This window comes from Wolffia australiana, chromosome 10, assembly GCF_029677425.1.
Source record: "Wolffia australiana isolate 7733 chromosome 10, ASM2967742v1".
NCBI classification, from domain to species: Eukaryota; Viridiplantae; Streptophyta; class Magnoliopsida; order Alismatales; family Araceae; genus Wolffia; species Wolffia australiana.
In genome coordinates this window covers 17,578,455-17,593,346 of record NC_135844.1, presented here as the reverse complement: position 1 = coordinate 17,593,346, position 14,892 = coordinate 17,578,455, and the positions used below count along the sequence as shown (strand labels likewise).

Here is a 14,892-nt window from a genome sequence, read left to right as displayed (position 1 = left end):
CTACTGCACATTCCTAGGCGGTAGTTTGATCACATGGAGGAGCAAAAAGCAGAAAGAAATCTCTCTGTCAAGTGCAGAGGCAGAGTTCTGAGCTCTTAAGCGGGCGTCTCAGAATGCCGGTGGCTGAAACACCTCCTGGAAGATATTGGTTTGTCTGACGGTGGTGGAATCGTACTACATTGTGATAACCAGTCTGCTCTGGCCATTGCGAAAAATCCTGTTCAGCATGACAGAACCAAGCATATGGCCTTGAATCGACATTATCTGGCAGAGAACATTGAGCGCGGGATCATCAGACCAGTCTTCATTCCTTCTGCAGACCAGAAGGCGGACATCTTCACCAAGCCGCTGCCGGGTCCCAGATTCCAGTTGCTGGTGTCCAAGCTAGGCATGGTCAACATCCACACCTAGCTTGCGGGGGGGTGTTGGACCGAGCCCAGCAACCATTAACTCTTTCTCTCTTTTTCTTTCTCTGTCTCTCTCTACGGCCTAAGTGTAGGTGGGCCACAAGCCTATAAGTGGCCCACCAAGAGGCCTCCCCCTCTTTCTCTCTCTTTCTCCCTCTCTTTCTCTGTTTTTATTCTGAGCGCAGGACTGTCCCACGTGGGACCTTATTTTAAAGAACCTCCCACGTGGGAGGTCACTTAAAATCTTCCCACGTGGGAGATTGTAAAGGGGCCCCTTTAAAGGGGCCCCAAACCCTAGCCGCTTTAGTATGACATTTTCTCCTTTCTTTTGTTCCAAAAAGCGCCGCCTGAGGCTGGAGCTCTTCCTCCCTTCTCCTCTTCCTCCATTCCTCCCAGTTTGCTCTCTCTCTGCTCCCTTTGGCTGCCTCTTTCTGACAATAACATGTGACAGACACTTAGAGTGCTACTTATTACCCAATGACCATGCTGATACATGGGACTTTCCGACAAGATATTTTGTTGAACTTATGTTGCTTGTTGGAACTCGTGGTCAAAATGGGTAATTTTCATGATTTTCTTCTTTCTGCTTGAACATACTTTCGATTGTCTTTTCTTGCATGTTGTAGGGGGCGCCACTCATGACAGAAATACTCTCTGTGGCTGTGTTTGTATATAGGCTCTTGGCTGAAGAATCTGATCAAGTACGTGGGTATTTTTTATGTCTAATGTTGATACGACTGAAAAGTTAAATTTAAAGCCCTTTACATCAATATCTTTGGAGAAAACGTCTGCATCTTATGTTAAAAGTTTATTTGGTTCTCATTGTTTGACATGGATTAAAATCCCATGGATGGAGAACCTTCTTTTCCCCACCAACATTCCTTTCTTAGTTATTAAAGTAGTAAAATAAAACGTCACAATTTCTTGAAACAGATGAGGCAATCAGTGTCTTCCCTTGAGCGAGAACAGATAGAGGGCTATATCACAAGTTCTACAAAGAGTGCATTCTCTAGGGTGAGTCATCTTATTTTTAATGCGTGCGCGGGAATTATTGTTTTCTGAGTTTCTTAGCAATCTATATTCTCATTCAACATTTTTTTAAAAGCAAAATTCTCATATGACAGTGTAATTACTTCTTTAGGAAAACCAGTGATATAGTTTGAGCAGAGTGTAGTATTATGATTCCTATATTGGCTTTCGGATTTACTAAATCAGATTATTTTTTTATGTTTTTATATTTTTGATGTCCTTATAGTTTAGTTTGTCTTCAATTTTTTAATTTTCTGAAAAGTGTGTTTTAGCTCGTCTCCATGTGTGTAGTTATTATTATTATTATTGTTATTATTGAGAGATAGCGAAGGAAGAAGGTTCAAATAAAACTGTGTACATGAAGTAGGATTAAATGGATGTACTCTGCTTATAGTGAAGAAAAAAACTGTTCTATTATTTTACTAGACTGTGGAGGCTCCGTCCACAGCAGTCATGTTTCTCACCAACATGGGATTTAATGTCTAAGATCTGAGAGGTCGAAGGGAATCATTCACTTATATATTCTCAAGCTTCCCCAGTTGATATTGAATGCATCTATTTTCTATTTTTGATAACACAATATTCTCGTACTTCTTGGTTATTCCTTTATGGGTGAAACCAAGGTTCTTGTATTATCATTTGTATTTTTTCTATTTGAACTGTCTCCTGGTGGAAGCGCCTCTATCTTTAGCATATCATACTATTCAAAATGCAACTAGTATACCATTAATCTGTCTTGTAAAAAGAATCTTCATTTACTTTTTTCTGTGCATCTCACACCTGGTGCATTGTTGGAAATGTTCAGGTTTTAATTGCAGTTGAGACTAGGGCGGATACAGCCCAAGAACACGTATTGAGATGCCTTGCAGAAGACTCAATAAGACTATTGAAAAAGGATGCAGCAGTATTCTTGCCAATTCTTAAAGAAAGACATCCGCAAGCTCCAGCAATTTCTGCGTCTATTATCCACAATCTTTATGGAAACAAATTAGTGAGTTGAGCCTAAGCTGGCTTTGTGATTTCAATAGAAATGTTCTCACACATTTCATCTTGTTCCAGAGACCATTTCTTGATTGCATTGAACATCTTACAGAAGATGCCGTCTCTGTACTACCAGCAGCTGTTGGTCTTGAAAGGTATATAATGTCCCTAATCTCATCTACATGTGAAGATGAGCTCGTAGAAGATTCCTGCATAGAAAAGCTGACGCCCTACCAGGTGGAAGTTTTCTACCAAGATCTTCATTTTGCCTTACGGACCCTTAAATTTGTTTCTTGATGTTCAAAGTGCACACAAATTCCGCGATGAATATTAATATATGGCTATTTTCTTGTCTTATGCATGTTGATGATGAGATTTTTCTTTGAAAATTTTTGATGAAATTTATAATTTAAATTTCAATAGAGAGCTGTTTTTTGGCTCATCCCCTGCATTGAAATTAGAACCAAGCGATTCCTTGTTTTCGAATCACATCCTGATAAGTTCAATGATTTTTTGCATTTTTTTTTCATAATAGCTCTACTGATTACTATGGCATTCACTTAATCCCCTTGTAGTTTCCCGTACGCCCCTTTAAAAGATTGATAGATTCCGGCAAAGAGTTGCAGACAAAACCAGAAAGGAATGAAGAGAATGATAAAAAAAACAATCATAAAAACTCCAAAGGGTCCACAGACGATGATCAGATCTTTGACCATGCTATTTGGGGGATGTTCCTCTCCAGAGGCTTCCTTCTCTAAATTACCTTGGTTGCCCTAACTTCAGTTCTTGCCCTCATTTATATGGCGGGAGGTCCCGTGTCGTTTCAGCTTCTTGCACGAGTAGTGAAGCGACACGGGTGATTTCCTTACAAAGATGTAGCCCTCCTTGTTGGAGGACAGGAAGAAGTTCCTCCTCATGGTAGACTACCGACAATGCCCATTCCGTCAGATTTCTCCTGCTTGAAGTGTCAAGTTTCTGTTCCAGCATGAGCGGGAAGAGGCAAGAATAGGGCAAAAATGCGTAACTTTTCTTTGCAGGAATGTGCTATAGATATACAGTTACAGTGGAAGGTTGTATGACATTTTGGCCCTTGAGATGGGCAACTGTCCAATAATACATCCAGTTGACCGCATAATGAGGACAACGGTTGTATGTCTTCTTTTTTTTTGAAGAAAATAAGGAAGACCACCCGGAGCGGTGGTCAACCTGATGCTATTAAGAAAATAAGCTGTGTACAAACCATATACAACCTGACCAAAAAGGCCTGCCACTCACCTCACTCCAAACCAAAAAAATATTAGTGCCTTCACGTCCTGTAGGACATTCTCAATGGAAGCCTTATTTCCCTTGAATACCACTTCATTACGGTGCAGCCTTATCGCCTATAGCACCGCAAGGAGTCTTCCCCAATCCAGCTTGCTCCTGTACCTTCCATCACCAGTTGAGGCCCAAAATGCCTCATCTGACGACACATCTGCCCCCGCCAACTTTTGCGATGCCCATACTCCCTGGGCAAAGGGACATGTGAAGAATAAGTGGGCGCAGTCTTCATTGTCTCCGGCGCACAAGGGGCACTCTGTGGAAGCCGTCGGGACCCATCTCTTGCCTACGACTCTTGTAACTAATCGTCTCCGCCTCAACAACCAGCTGAAGAGCCTCACCTTGAGCGGGATTTTTTGCTTCATCAACAGGGAGCATGTGGTGGTGATTGCTGAATCCTCCAGCGTGTCCCCTCTGATCTTCATATAGGCCTCTTTTACCGAAAAAGTTGTCCCTTGCCATATCCATCCATCCCGTGACTCCCTCGTCGGGTTAAGATGGAGAAGGACTTGTTGCATCTTCATAAATTCCGAAAACCGTGGCTCGGATAATGCCCCTGTCATGATTGGGTTCCAAGCTCCATCCCAACACTCACCAGTGGTAGCGTGAGGGCTCCGCGCTAGTGCACAAAGTCTTGGGAATTCTATCTTCAGGATGCCTTTATTGGACCAGTTATCTGTCCAAAATCGAAGGTCAGCACCGTCTCCCAATTTGGCGTCAAAAAACCAGCGGATACGTGGTATGGCTTGACGTAAACCCTGCCAAAATGGAGACTCCCCTCGAGTTTTGGCCCAACGCCGCTCCCAATCAATTTCTGAGCCATATCTGTCTCTCAGGACATTCAGGACCAGGTCCTCTTTTGCTGATCCAAGTCTTACCACCCACTTGGTCAATAAAGCCAAATTCATGGACTCCAGGTGGAGGACCCCCAAACCCCCCTGAATCACAGGTCTGCTTACTATATATATTCCACGAGACCAGGGGCACCCCCTTGCGCTCTTCGTGTTCATTGCCTCCCCAAATTAACCTTCTCAACAATCTATCCAAGTGTTTTTCCACACCTGTTAGCATCTTGAAGACCGAAAAATAGAAAACCGGGATTGCTGAGAGCACCGATCTGAGTAGTACCAAACGACCTCCTTTTGATAGCACTTTGTTCTGTCAGCCTTCTAATCGCCTCTCCACCTTCTCAGTCACTGGTCGCCAGTCCGCATTTACCATACGTCTCCCTGTTAACGGAAGACCCAAAGGTGTGCCAAGAGCATTAGCACATTGGGCCTCCTCCTCAGCAGAAAGCCCGAACCCCACAAATGCCGACTTGGCTCGATTCAATTGTAGGCCTGAGAAGTCTGAGAATAGATCTAATAATGTAGATAACGCACATGCCTCTTCTGCCGATCCTTCTATGAAGAACGTTGTGTTGTCTGCATACTGAAGTAAGGGAATGCCCGCCGGAGAACTCTCTGTCTGGAAGCCTCTGAGGAGGCCGTGCTCGCAGGCTCTGAGGGTGCAAGTAGCCAAAGTATCCACTGCTAGAACAAAAAGTAGAGATGCTAACGGGCAACCCTGACTGACTCCCCTCTGTGGACGAATCCAACCTCCTTCTGCATTTCCATTCACCAGGACTGAGAATGAGTGGGACGTAACAGATCGCCACACCCAGGCCACCCATTCATCAAGGAAACCTCTTTTTCGCATAACAGACCAAAGAAATCTCCAATCAAGAGAATCATAGGCTTTAGCAAAATCGACTTTCCATATGAAGCCCTTTGTCCCATCTCTCTTCCATGTTAATACAATCTCTCCTGCTACCACTGCTTCGTCCACTAATTGCCTGCCTGGAATGAATGCAGATTGAAATGGCCCGACTAAGTCTCCAATTACCTTCCTTAACCGGTTGGCCAGCACTTTGGCGATGATGAGATAAATTGAGTTCGATAATGCAATGGGTCTGAAATCCCCCACATTGGTAGCTCCTGGTCGCTTGGGCAGCAGAAACAAGTGTGATTGATTGAGTCTTTCCATGCCAAAATTTCCTCGTCGGAATTCATCTAACGTGTGCATAACCTCGGATTTGACCAGCTCCCAAAACTCACCAAAGAAGAATACCGGAAATCCATCCGGGCCACCTCCATCGGTTACGAGGCCTCCGTTTCGTTATCATTCTGAAATGATCTGTTAATGCTCCTCCCACTGCTCGTGTTCCAGCGTATTCATGGTCCCCCACCTGCACCCTCAGTATTTGGTTCGATCGACGCCTTCCATTCGCCATCAAATGAAAGAAGCGAGTGTTGGCGTCCCCCTCCAGCCAAAGCTGCCGTGAACGCTGCCTCCAATCAAGTTCTATCTTCTTGTCTTCCTCTTCCACCACCTCTCTACAAGCCTTTCTTTCATTGACTTCAGCTTCCACTAAGCACCGGGTGTCCTCTATGTCATCTAGTTTTCGGACTCTTGATAGTGCTTCCTCCCTTTTGTGGTGTCTACCTTCTCGAATTTTTTTTGAGTACCATAAGATGTTGTCTTAGTCCTGTCAGTTTGGTAGCCAACCTCTCTGTGGCCGTGCCGCGATTGGGTTGCGTTGTCCACCACGATACCACTTCTTCCTTGAAGCCCTTCTCGCTTAGCCACGATCTATCCAGTTTGAAATATGTAGATCTATTTTGGCGGACATTATCTTACCAAATAATTGGAACGTGATCTGACAGCGGTCTAGGAAGTGCTCGCACATCAGCCAATGGGTATTCATCTAGCATTTCCACTAAACACAAAAATCTGTTTAAGCGAGAGAGGGTGGCAGGTCCCCTTGTGCTTCGCCATGTGTACGTACAATTTGTCAGTCCCATTTCTTGCAATCCAGCTCCCAAAATGAATGACCAGAAATTCGCCGATCCTGGGTCCTGGCCTCCAGCACCTTTTGGTCTATCCCCCGCCTCCAACGTCACATTGAAGTCCCCCCAAAATAGTAAAGGAGTCCCCTGAAAGAGTGAGACCACTCCTTCCAGCTCCTTCCACAGTCTTTCTCGCCGAGTAATGTGTAGCACATACTAGTCATGCGCTACACGTTAACATGAATACATCCATCCCATCAGTTCTCTCCATCTTGGTGACATCCACCCAAGCGGATTCCCCCCTCATTCCCTTTATGATACAAACAACGTCGGTTCATATCATAGTCCATCCTGCTTGTCCTGGAATCAGTATTTGATCTTTTGGTTCTGTACATTTTGAAGAAAAGACTAAGGAAAGAGACCAGGAGCACGTGGTGGCAAGGGATAATTCTATTTCCCTGATTGGACCAAAAATAATTGCTTTTCATTCCATAGCTAACGCCTTAAATGAGCAGGTTTATTCATGTATGAATTTATAAACACCTATAAATATAAAAAAACTCTCTTTACAGTTTAACAGCTCCATAAAGTAAATAACATAAATTATTTCTCATTTTCAGTCTCAAATATTTATTTGTATTTATGCTCTGTTACATGATCTGATCTTACTTCACTGCACATTGTCTATCACAAATTCAGATTGAAAGCACATCGGGGACTCTAGTAATGCGCTGGGTCAATACGCAGCTGGGAACTATTTCAAGTTGGGTTGAAAGGTCTATCCAGCAAGAGGTGGGTCCTTAAAAGTATAATACTTAATAACTGGTTTTTTTATTCTTTAACTAGCTGAGGTTTTTGTATGCGACATGGCAGAATGTAATCCTATTCAAAAATTGAATTATCATGTTTTGTATTCGCACTCAAAAAATTGAATATGTTCACATTTTGTAATCCTACTAAAAAATTGAGTGTGTTCACGTTTTGTACTTACTCACATTTTGTACGTTTTGTTGATGTTTCCCAATGTTGTTGATGCCTCTGGTAGAAGCTGCGGGATCGCATGCGAGAGACATGGATCCTTGGATCTCATGTCTTTGCAGACCTACCACTGAGCTAAAAGCCCTTTGCGCGGTCCTTCAACTAGGACAGAAACCCCATCCCTCTCCTTCATTTTTGTGTCCCCATGTCACCACATGCGACGGACATGGGAGCGATAAAGAGTATCATCTAAACTTGTCCAGGCTTAGGATAATAAGCTGATGAGCGTGGTCATATTCCATCATTCAGAAACAAAAGTGTACTCTCATATCCAAGCTTAGCTCAGACGTAGCTCACTTCTTTTTGTGTGTGAAGCAGAGTCCTACCAAAAAATATCCAACAAGCATAGCTCTCCAGGAAACTTGCTACAATGTCACTCCAGTCACTAGGTCCCCCTTCAGAATCCCATATCCCCCTCACTTGTGACAAAAGTGCTGTAAGTGTAGAGCAGAAATGATTTTGAGCTCTGATTAGAAAGAACCCATTAACTAGTCTTCTGTCCAAATTCTGATCCCTATCATTGACTTATGCTGTTCTTCTATTTATTATTTCCCATCAGTCATTGGGTGCTAGGGGTTTCTGATATGTCTGAAAATTGCAAAAAATGTCGTGTTCTCGTCACGCTGTTTTTGAGGATCCTGACTGTAGCGAACACCAGATGATGATCCCAACCCCCAATGCCTCTCATTGACAAGAGAATCCTTCGGCTCCTGCATTCAACAATAGGATGCATTTTAGCAAACAGGATTCATGTTTCTTAGTGGGGCTGTTTATCTTCCTTATTTCTAATTTAAATAATCATATTTATCGTATCAGTTTACTTCATTATTTTTCCCTTCTTGTGTTTTATCAATATTCATTCTGCTCTTTCGGAACCTTCAGTCATTATATAGTGTATGAATCTCATTCCATTTCTATTGCTGGTGTTGATTGACATAAAGTTATTTCTGAATGTTTTAATTGACAGATAGAGCTTTTTATTCCATTGCTTGTGTCAACGCCATTATTTGTCATTTCTATGTTACACTATTTTTTCTAAAATGTTTTAAATGATCTATTGTTGTAATCCTTTGGAAGCGAAGGATACCTTTGAAATTTGAGTTGAAATACTTCTCTCTTGACGCTTTACACACTATTCTTTTGATATATGAATACCTCAGCATTGGAACCCAATATCACCACAACAGCGTCATGGGAGTTCAGTTGTTGAGGTCTACAGAATTGTAGAAGAGGTATATTTTTCCTCGTCCTTTTTTGGTTTCCATTTCAGATCTCATTTTTATTACTATTTTGAGTTATTTTCTCCAGCAGAGCGACAGACCATTCTCTTGAAATGCACAATAAACCGTTTACTTCCTGTTGATCATAGATCCTGCATAGTCGGCATCAGAATAAATCTCCACAATCACGCCATCTCTTGATAGTAAAACATTCTGTCCAGTAGTTTTCTTCAGATTGGATATAATATTATAGGCCGCCTGTAGGGGGATTTAACTGGGGTCATTTATTAACTGGCTCAGAGAATTTAGTGCCAATGCTATATCTAAGTGAGTTTGGTCTAGGTAAATCAATTTTCCAATCAGCCTCTGAATACCTCCTTGTTCATGTGGGTGCTGTCCTCACCACTGTCAATTTTCACATCAACTTTCTTCAAAAAAAAGGAAATTCACATTAACTGTTCACAGGTGTACTTGTTGTAGGCTTGGCTTCACTTCTACGTGTCTCTTGCAGCAAATTAAGTATATACTTGTGACACACATCATCGAAGCCAGAGGAGTTGTAATGGGCTATCAGACATGGCAAAAGATGGAGGTGCTAGCCAGGCCATTTGGCCCATAGACTCCAAGGCATCATCTCAACTGGCTCGGGATCTGAGACCCCAAATGTGGTGATCCTGTAAGTGGAGGTGATGAGTGGACTCCAGTTGCTAGGCCTGGCCCGGCTTCAAGGCCTGGAGGGTATTTTCAAGTTCAGCCTGACAGTGCAGTCTTCCCAACCATCATCTCGGATGGCAAGTGAGCCTGGTACACAGAACAGTACAGCCGAAGAGACAGCTGGCATGGGGGGATCTGAGGTGAGGAATGTCGGGGTTAATCTATGGGCCATAGACCAACTAGAAGGTAGCACAGAAGGAGGGAGGTGATAAAGAACCAAAATCAAGACAGAATATCGGGCAACATGTACAAGACTCATCATCGATGCGGCTGGATGTAACTGCACAAAGCGCCCACCCACGAGCAGAAACAAAGGGAATCACACAGATGGTAGGGCCGATGGCAGAGAGCAGCGCCAAGCAGTCACAAAACAAAGACCACAAAGTGACAGTGAATGAGACATCTTCACACCCGTAATTTCTCCTAGCGACCACAAAGACGCGAATAAGGAAGTATGTCTCCTAGCGATTGAGGAGACGCTCACAACAGGAGATTTCAGAAGATACAAAGGTGTGGTTTACAAAAAGGGGAAAACTGCTACTATGGGACAAGGCGTGAGGAAGAGCACGGTAAAGGCTGGCAAGGGTAGCCAACTAAGGATAATGGAAGGGAGTCAGCTGGGAGAGGCAGCAAAATAACAAAAACAGACTTGGGCCACAGAAGGATCAACAAAGACATTGTAGATGAGAGCGACTCGATTATGGATCAGGGGGCAAGTTCAGTGGTCGGGGCAGGGAGGCTGTAGAGGAAGCAGTCTCAGGGTGGGAGGGAATATTGTTATTGAACTGTTGAGCTGTGGTGGCTAGGGTTTGGAGAGGAACTAAACAACACTTCGAAAATTACTTAAGCAAATAACATTTTCCACTATTTATGGGGTTACAAGTGGGCCCGAAACATAAGTGGGCTCATTAAGAAAATTAAAGAAAAGAAATGAAACTAAAAATAGAAGGACAGCTGGTTGCTTCCAACAAATATCATACTAAATGAAGTGCTTCTCCTGGAATGTACATGGGCATCAGGATGAGAGGAGAAGCAGGGTGGTGAGAAGATAACTACATGAATGGGGAGCTACGGCGGTCAGCTTGCAAGAGACAATGTTGGAAAGCTGTGAGACAAGTGAATTATGGTTGGATGAGGATTTCTAGAAGGTTTTTTGGCAGTGAACATGGTGGAGCGTTCCGGAGGATTGGTGGTCAAATGAATGAGACAGAGTTCTCTAAAAACGATGGATAGACAGGGAATTTCATGGCTGCTGTGAAGCTGAAATGACGCAGTGATCGGATCAAATGGGTGGTCATATCAGTGCATGGCCATGTTTACCTGCTTCAAGAGTTCTGCTCTAGGGGGAGCTATATAGTGTGGTAGCCACCTTTGTGATGCTTCTGCTTCTGTTTGGGGTTGTTTCAATGTCACATCACAAATGTGGGACCGTCCTAATAGAGTTGGGGGCTGAGGTTGGGTTTGGCAGAATTTTGGTCATTTATTTCAGATGCAGGGCTGCAATAAATGGGCCATAGGGGCTGTGTTCACACATGGAAGAGCACTACGGAGCCAAATATGCAGTGTTGATTGGACATGTTTCTATGTTCGGTTGAGCTGCTAGAAAGATTCTGACTGGTGGATGTGAGATCACTCCCGAGACCTATGTCAGATCAGTCCCTAATACAAGAGGGACGGAGGGGGGCTACATACTTCAAGATGGATATATCCTGGTTGAGGGAGCAGGAGTTCAAGGAAGAAGTGAACGAATGGTGGTCATCTCAGCAGGTTCAAGGGACATCCACCACAAGGTTGGCTATAAAGCTAGGACTTCAACATCACCTCATTGGGGTAAGGAAGCGAATCTAGGAGGAAAAAACAAACAACAGTGAGACGAATTGGCTGGCATATAACAGATGGATGATTTTGGAGGAGACTAAAGCCCTCTCGGTGAATGAGGCAAAACAACGAAGGAACCAGTGCAAGACAGTAGCAGAGGAAATGGACTGGAGGCACAGATCATGCCAATTATGGCAGAAGGAAGGAGACACCAACACTAGATTTTACCTTCTCACAGTGAATGGAAGGAGAATATCAAATCAAATGGGGAAGATACAAGTGGGGAGCCAAGAGTTTGTGGAGTCGAGGACAGTAGGGGGTGCGGTGACGCAGAAGTAGCAGGTCACTTTGTTGAGACCCTTCGGGTGGAAGAAGTGAAAAAGGCATCAAGTGGCCCAATGGAGGGGGACCTTTGAGTCCTGACAGGTTCCTTGTACTTTTCTTGAGCGAGTTTTGGGAAATAATAGAAGCAGAAGTTATGGACACACTGCGCAAATTTTGGCAGGCAAACTATGGATCGGATTCGATAAATACCTTTTTCTTCTACCAAAATGTTAAGGTGCTGCTGGAATAGGGGATAAACACCTATTTCTTTGTCAAACTCCAAATACCTTATCATGGGTAAAGTTTTGGCCGACTGACGATGGATGGTGATTAGAGACCTCATCAGAGCATTTCACTCAGCTTTCATCCCAGGCCGACAACTAGTGGACAGCGCAGTAGTGGCAGGTAAAATTATAGCACCGTGGCCGAGGGTGGGGGGGTTTGCCGAGGGTATTATTTGCAAGAGATTAACATGATATTATTGACGAAAGTGGTGGATCGGATTATGGGGTTGGCAGATATTGGTGTAGAACTATGTGCAACACATGGGACATATGTGTTAACACATGGGACATATGTGTTAACACATGGAACAATGCCCAGTTTTGAGAATGGAAACTGTTCCGCATAATTGAAGGATTCTCCAGTGATAGGTACAAGCTGTCAATATTATTCTGCAGAGTAAAATCACAGTAATTTTGTGATACAAAATTTTAGAGTGTGCCAGGAAATTTCGTCCAGACAGATCCCGATGTAGGGAACAGAACAGAAATTGAAGAGTATGGAAGAAGAGATCAAGACAGGAGAAGCCTGAAGTCGCTCTCCCTCCCTTCTGGCGGACATCCGCGCCATGGCCAGCCTTTGTCACCCTTGACCTTCACCAAAGTGGGAACGACCTTTCTTGAATTTCTTTCCTGTCTCTAATACTCCAGTTTCTGAGGCTCTGAAGCTGGAGTTTTAGAGACAAGACCTGGCAATGTACGTAGCCTGGGTAAGCTCCTGAGCATCTGAAGGCTAACACAGGCACTTCTCTGCATCACAACCATTCCAATAGCAGTATCTTGATCATGTATCCTTTTTCTGTGGAGGATTTGGCTTCTTAAGGTTTTATAGTCAGGGTTGAGGTCCATGAGGAAGGTGAGCAACCTCTATATTTCTGCTCATTTGATTTGGGGTTGGTCACAGGCAAGTAGCAATCCGTCTCCCTCCAGATATCCTTCAACTTACAAGAGTAAATCATAACTGCATCCTCTCCTTGCTTGGCATGGACAGCATTGGCATTAGCTCGTTGATCCTCCAATCATGTTGCCTTTACCTACTTCTTGTTAAATTCCTCCGCCTTCCACAACTTGTACTCTGGGTGTTCTTCTGTGCCAGGCTCCTCAACCAGATGATCCCCAAGTTGCATGCCATCACTAACCAGTTCCACCAGCTTGCTCCATCGACAAATGTTGGCTCCATTGATCCTGGGGTTAGCATCATAAAGGACGATGTAGTGTCTCTCATTCTTGTTCCCCACGTGCGAGTTCTCCCCTTGGGGCTTTGAAGTTGCTTAAGAAGATTCATTGGACACTTCCATCATATCACAGAGTTGAGATAAAAACGTAGGTCCAGATGCTTGTTCCTGTGGAGTCAGAAATTGACAAATGGACCAAGTGAGTCAACCTCCTCTGATACCCTGTGAGTTCTGCTCTCTAATAGTGCTGCTCACCATTCTCCTAAAAAATTTGCATTTTACGAAAGAACATATTGTTCTTTTCCCAGGAATGACTGGTTTAAATACCTTTCTCATAAAAAATGGGCCAATGGTTCATGTAGCCTGTGTTATACTTATTCGGGCATTGAATATGTAACACGTCTGTTTTAGGTGCGTTGGGATCACCTAACTTATGTAATTGACTCCCACATGGAGATAAGTAACTCAACTCCTTTTGTGTGGGCCACTTATAAGTGCTCTTTCACAAAAAAAAAAAGGAAAGAGCAAGAGTCTGTGACCTAAAAACAAGAAGAAATAACTGCCAGTAGATAACAAATTATGATCCACATTTTATATGCCTTTTATTTTCTTTACATTATTATAATATCCCTTTATATACCTTACTGACTGACGCAGGGATGTTTCATTCAACAGTATTGCACCATAATTAACTGTGCAGCAGAGTGTTTAAAGTTTTGTAGAAAGGATGAGCAAGATGTTGTTGATGTGGACTTGGTACTCATATTTTAACCATGAAACAATGTTTCTATAATTTGTACTTCGTCTATTTATTTTTGATGTTGAATGTGTAATTTTCAAACAAAGCAAAATATTTGCCTTCTCCAGTGAAAGGTCAGGAGAAATTTTATCATCCCCCTTTCCCTATGCAGACGGTGAACCAATTTTTTGATCTGAAAGTGCCGATGAGGGTTGGCGAGCTCAATGGCCTTCTTCGTGGTTTAAATAACACTTTCAGAGAATATACACATCACATTGTTGCACAGATTGGTAAACATGTTTCCTTCACATTAGGATTCTCGTGATCCTATCTCATTGAATTAATGTTCCACAAATTTTCTCATTAAACCGCAACCTGCATTTGTGTTTCAGGTAGCAGGGAAGACTTGATACCACCTGTTCCTGTTCTCACTCGATATAAAAAGGAAACTGGAATCAAAGCACTGGTGTGGAAAGAGACTCCAGGCCATCAAATACTGAATGAGAGAAAGTCCAGTCAAATTAATGTTGCTCCCACCTCAGCGCTTTGCGTTCAACTGAATACGTTGCATGTGAGTTCTGATTTTATACTCTTATTTTCAACCCAAAAATGGTGGATCAGTTTCTTAATTTTGTAGGAGCCTATGTTGCAATGAGTTTATTGGCCCATACTGTGGGAAAATGATCGGAGATTAGTGTTGATGATGTGATTTTAATTCAGTTTTTGGATTCTGGCACCTTCAACGTCCCAAAATTTATAGCAATGGTCTTACTTTGCCTCCTTGATTACATCCAAAGAAACTCAATTTCATAAAATTTCTTGCTGCTGATGACAGATAATTTGGGCCGTTTTACTAAAATTTATTGCTTTAGAAGATTCTTTGTATTGATATAAAACAAATGATTAGCCTGTTTTGAAAGGACCAAATGTAAGTGATATCTGTGATCAGCCTTCTCTTCACAATTGATTAATACATCATAAATAATACTATAAAAAAATTAGATTTGCTTGAGACTTT

General features: G+C 42.9%; 1 protein-coding gene across 3 annotated transcripts in view; it reads left to right on the top strand.

The window, feature by feature from the left end:
• LOC144708728 (plant/protein (DUF810)) overlaps positions 1 to 14,892 on the top strand; it is a 30,800-nt gene that overhangs the window by 13,003 nt on the left and 2,905 nt on the right. For 2 of the 3 annotated variants that reach the window (XM_078582152.1, XM_078582153.1), the window contains exons 13-21: positions 1,034 to 1,108; positions 1,341 to 1,421; positions 2,242 to 2,427; positions 2,496 to 2,654; positions 7,265 to 7,357; positions 8,764 to 8,835; positions 13,811 to 13,891; positions 14,047 to 14,164; positions 14,267 to 14,445. In XM_078582152.1, coding sequence (XP_078438278.1) covers positions 1,034 to 1,108; positions 1,341 to 1,421; positions 2,242 to 2,427; positions 2,496 to 2,654; positions 7,265 to 7,357; positions 8,764 to 8,835; positions 13,811 to 13,891; positions 14,047 to 14,164; positions 14,267 to 14,445 — 1,044 coding nt within the window. The remainder of the gene's footprint in view (positions 1 to 1,033; positions 1,109 to 1,340; positions 1,422 to 2,241; positions 2,428 to 2,495; positions 2,655 to 7,264; positions 7,358 to 8,763; positions 8,836 to 13,810; positions 13,892 to 14,046; positions 14,165 to 14,266; positions 14,446 to 14,892) is intronic. The other variant, XM_078582154.1, reaches the window with a different exon arrangement.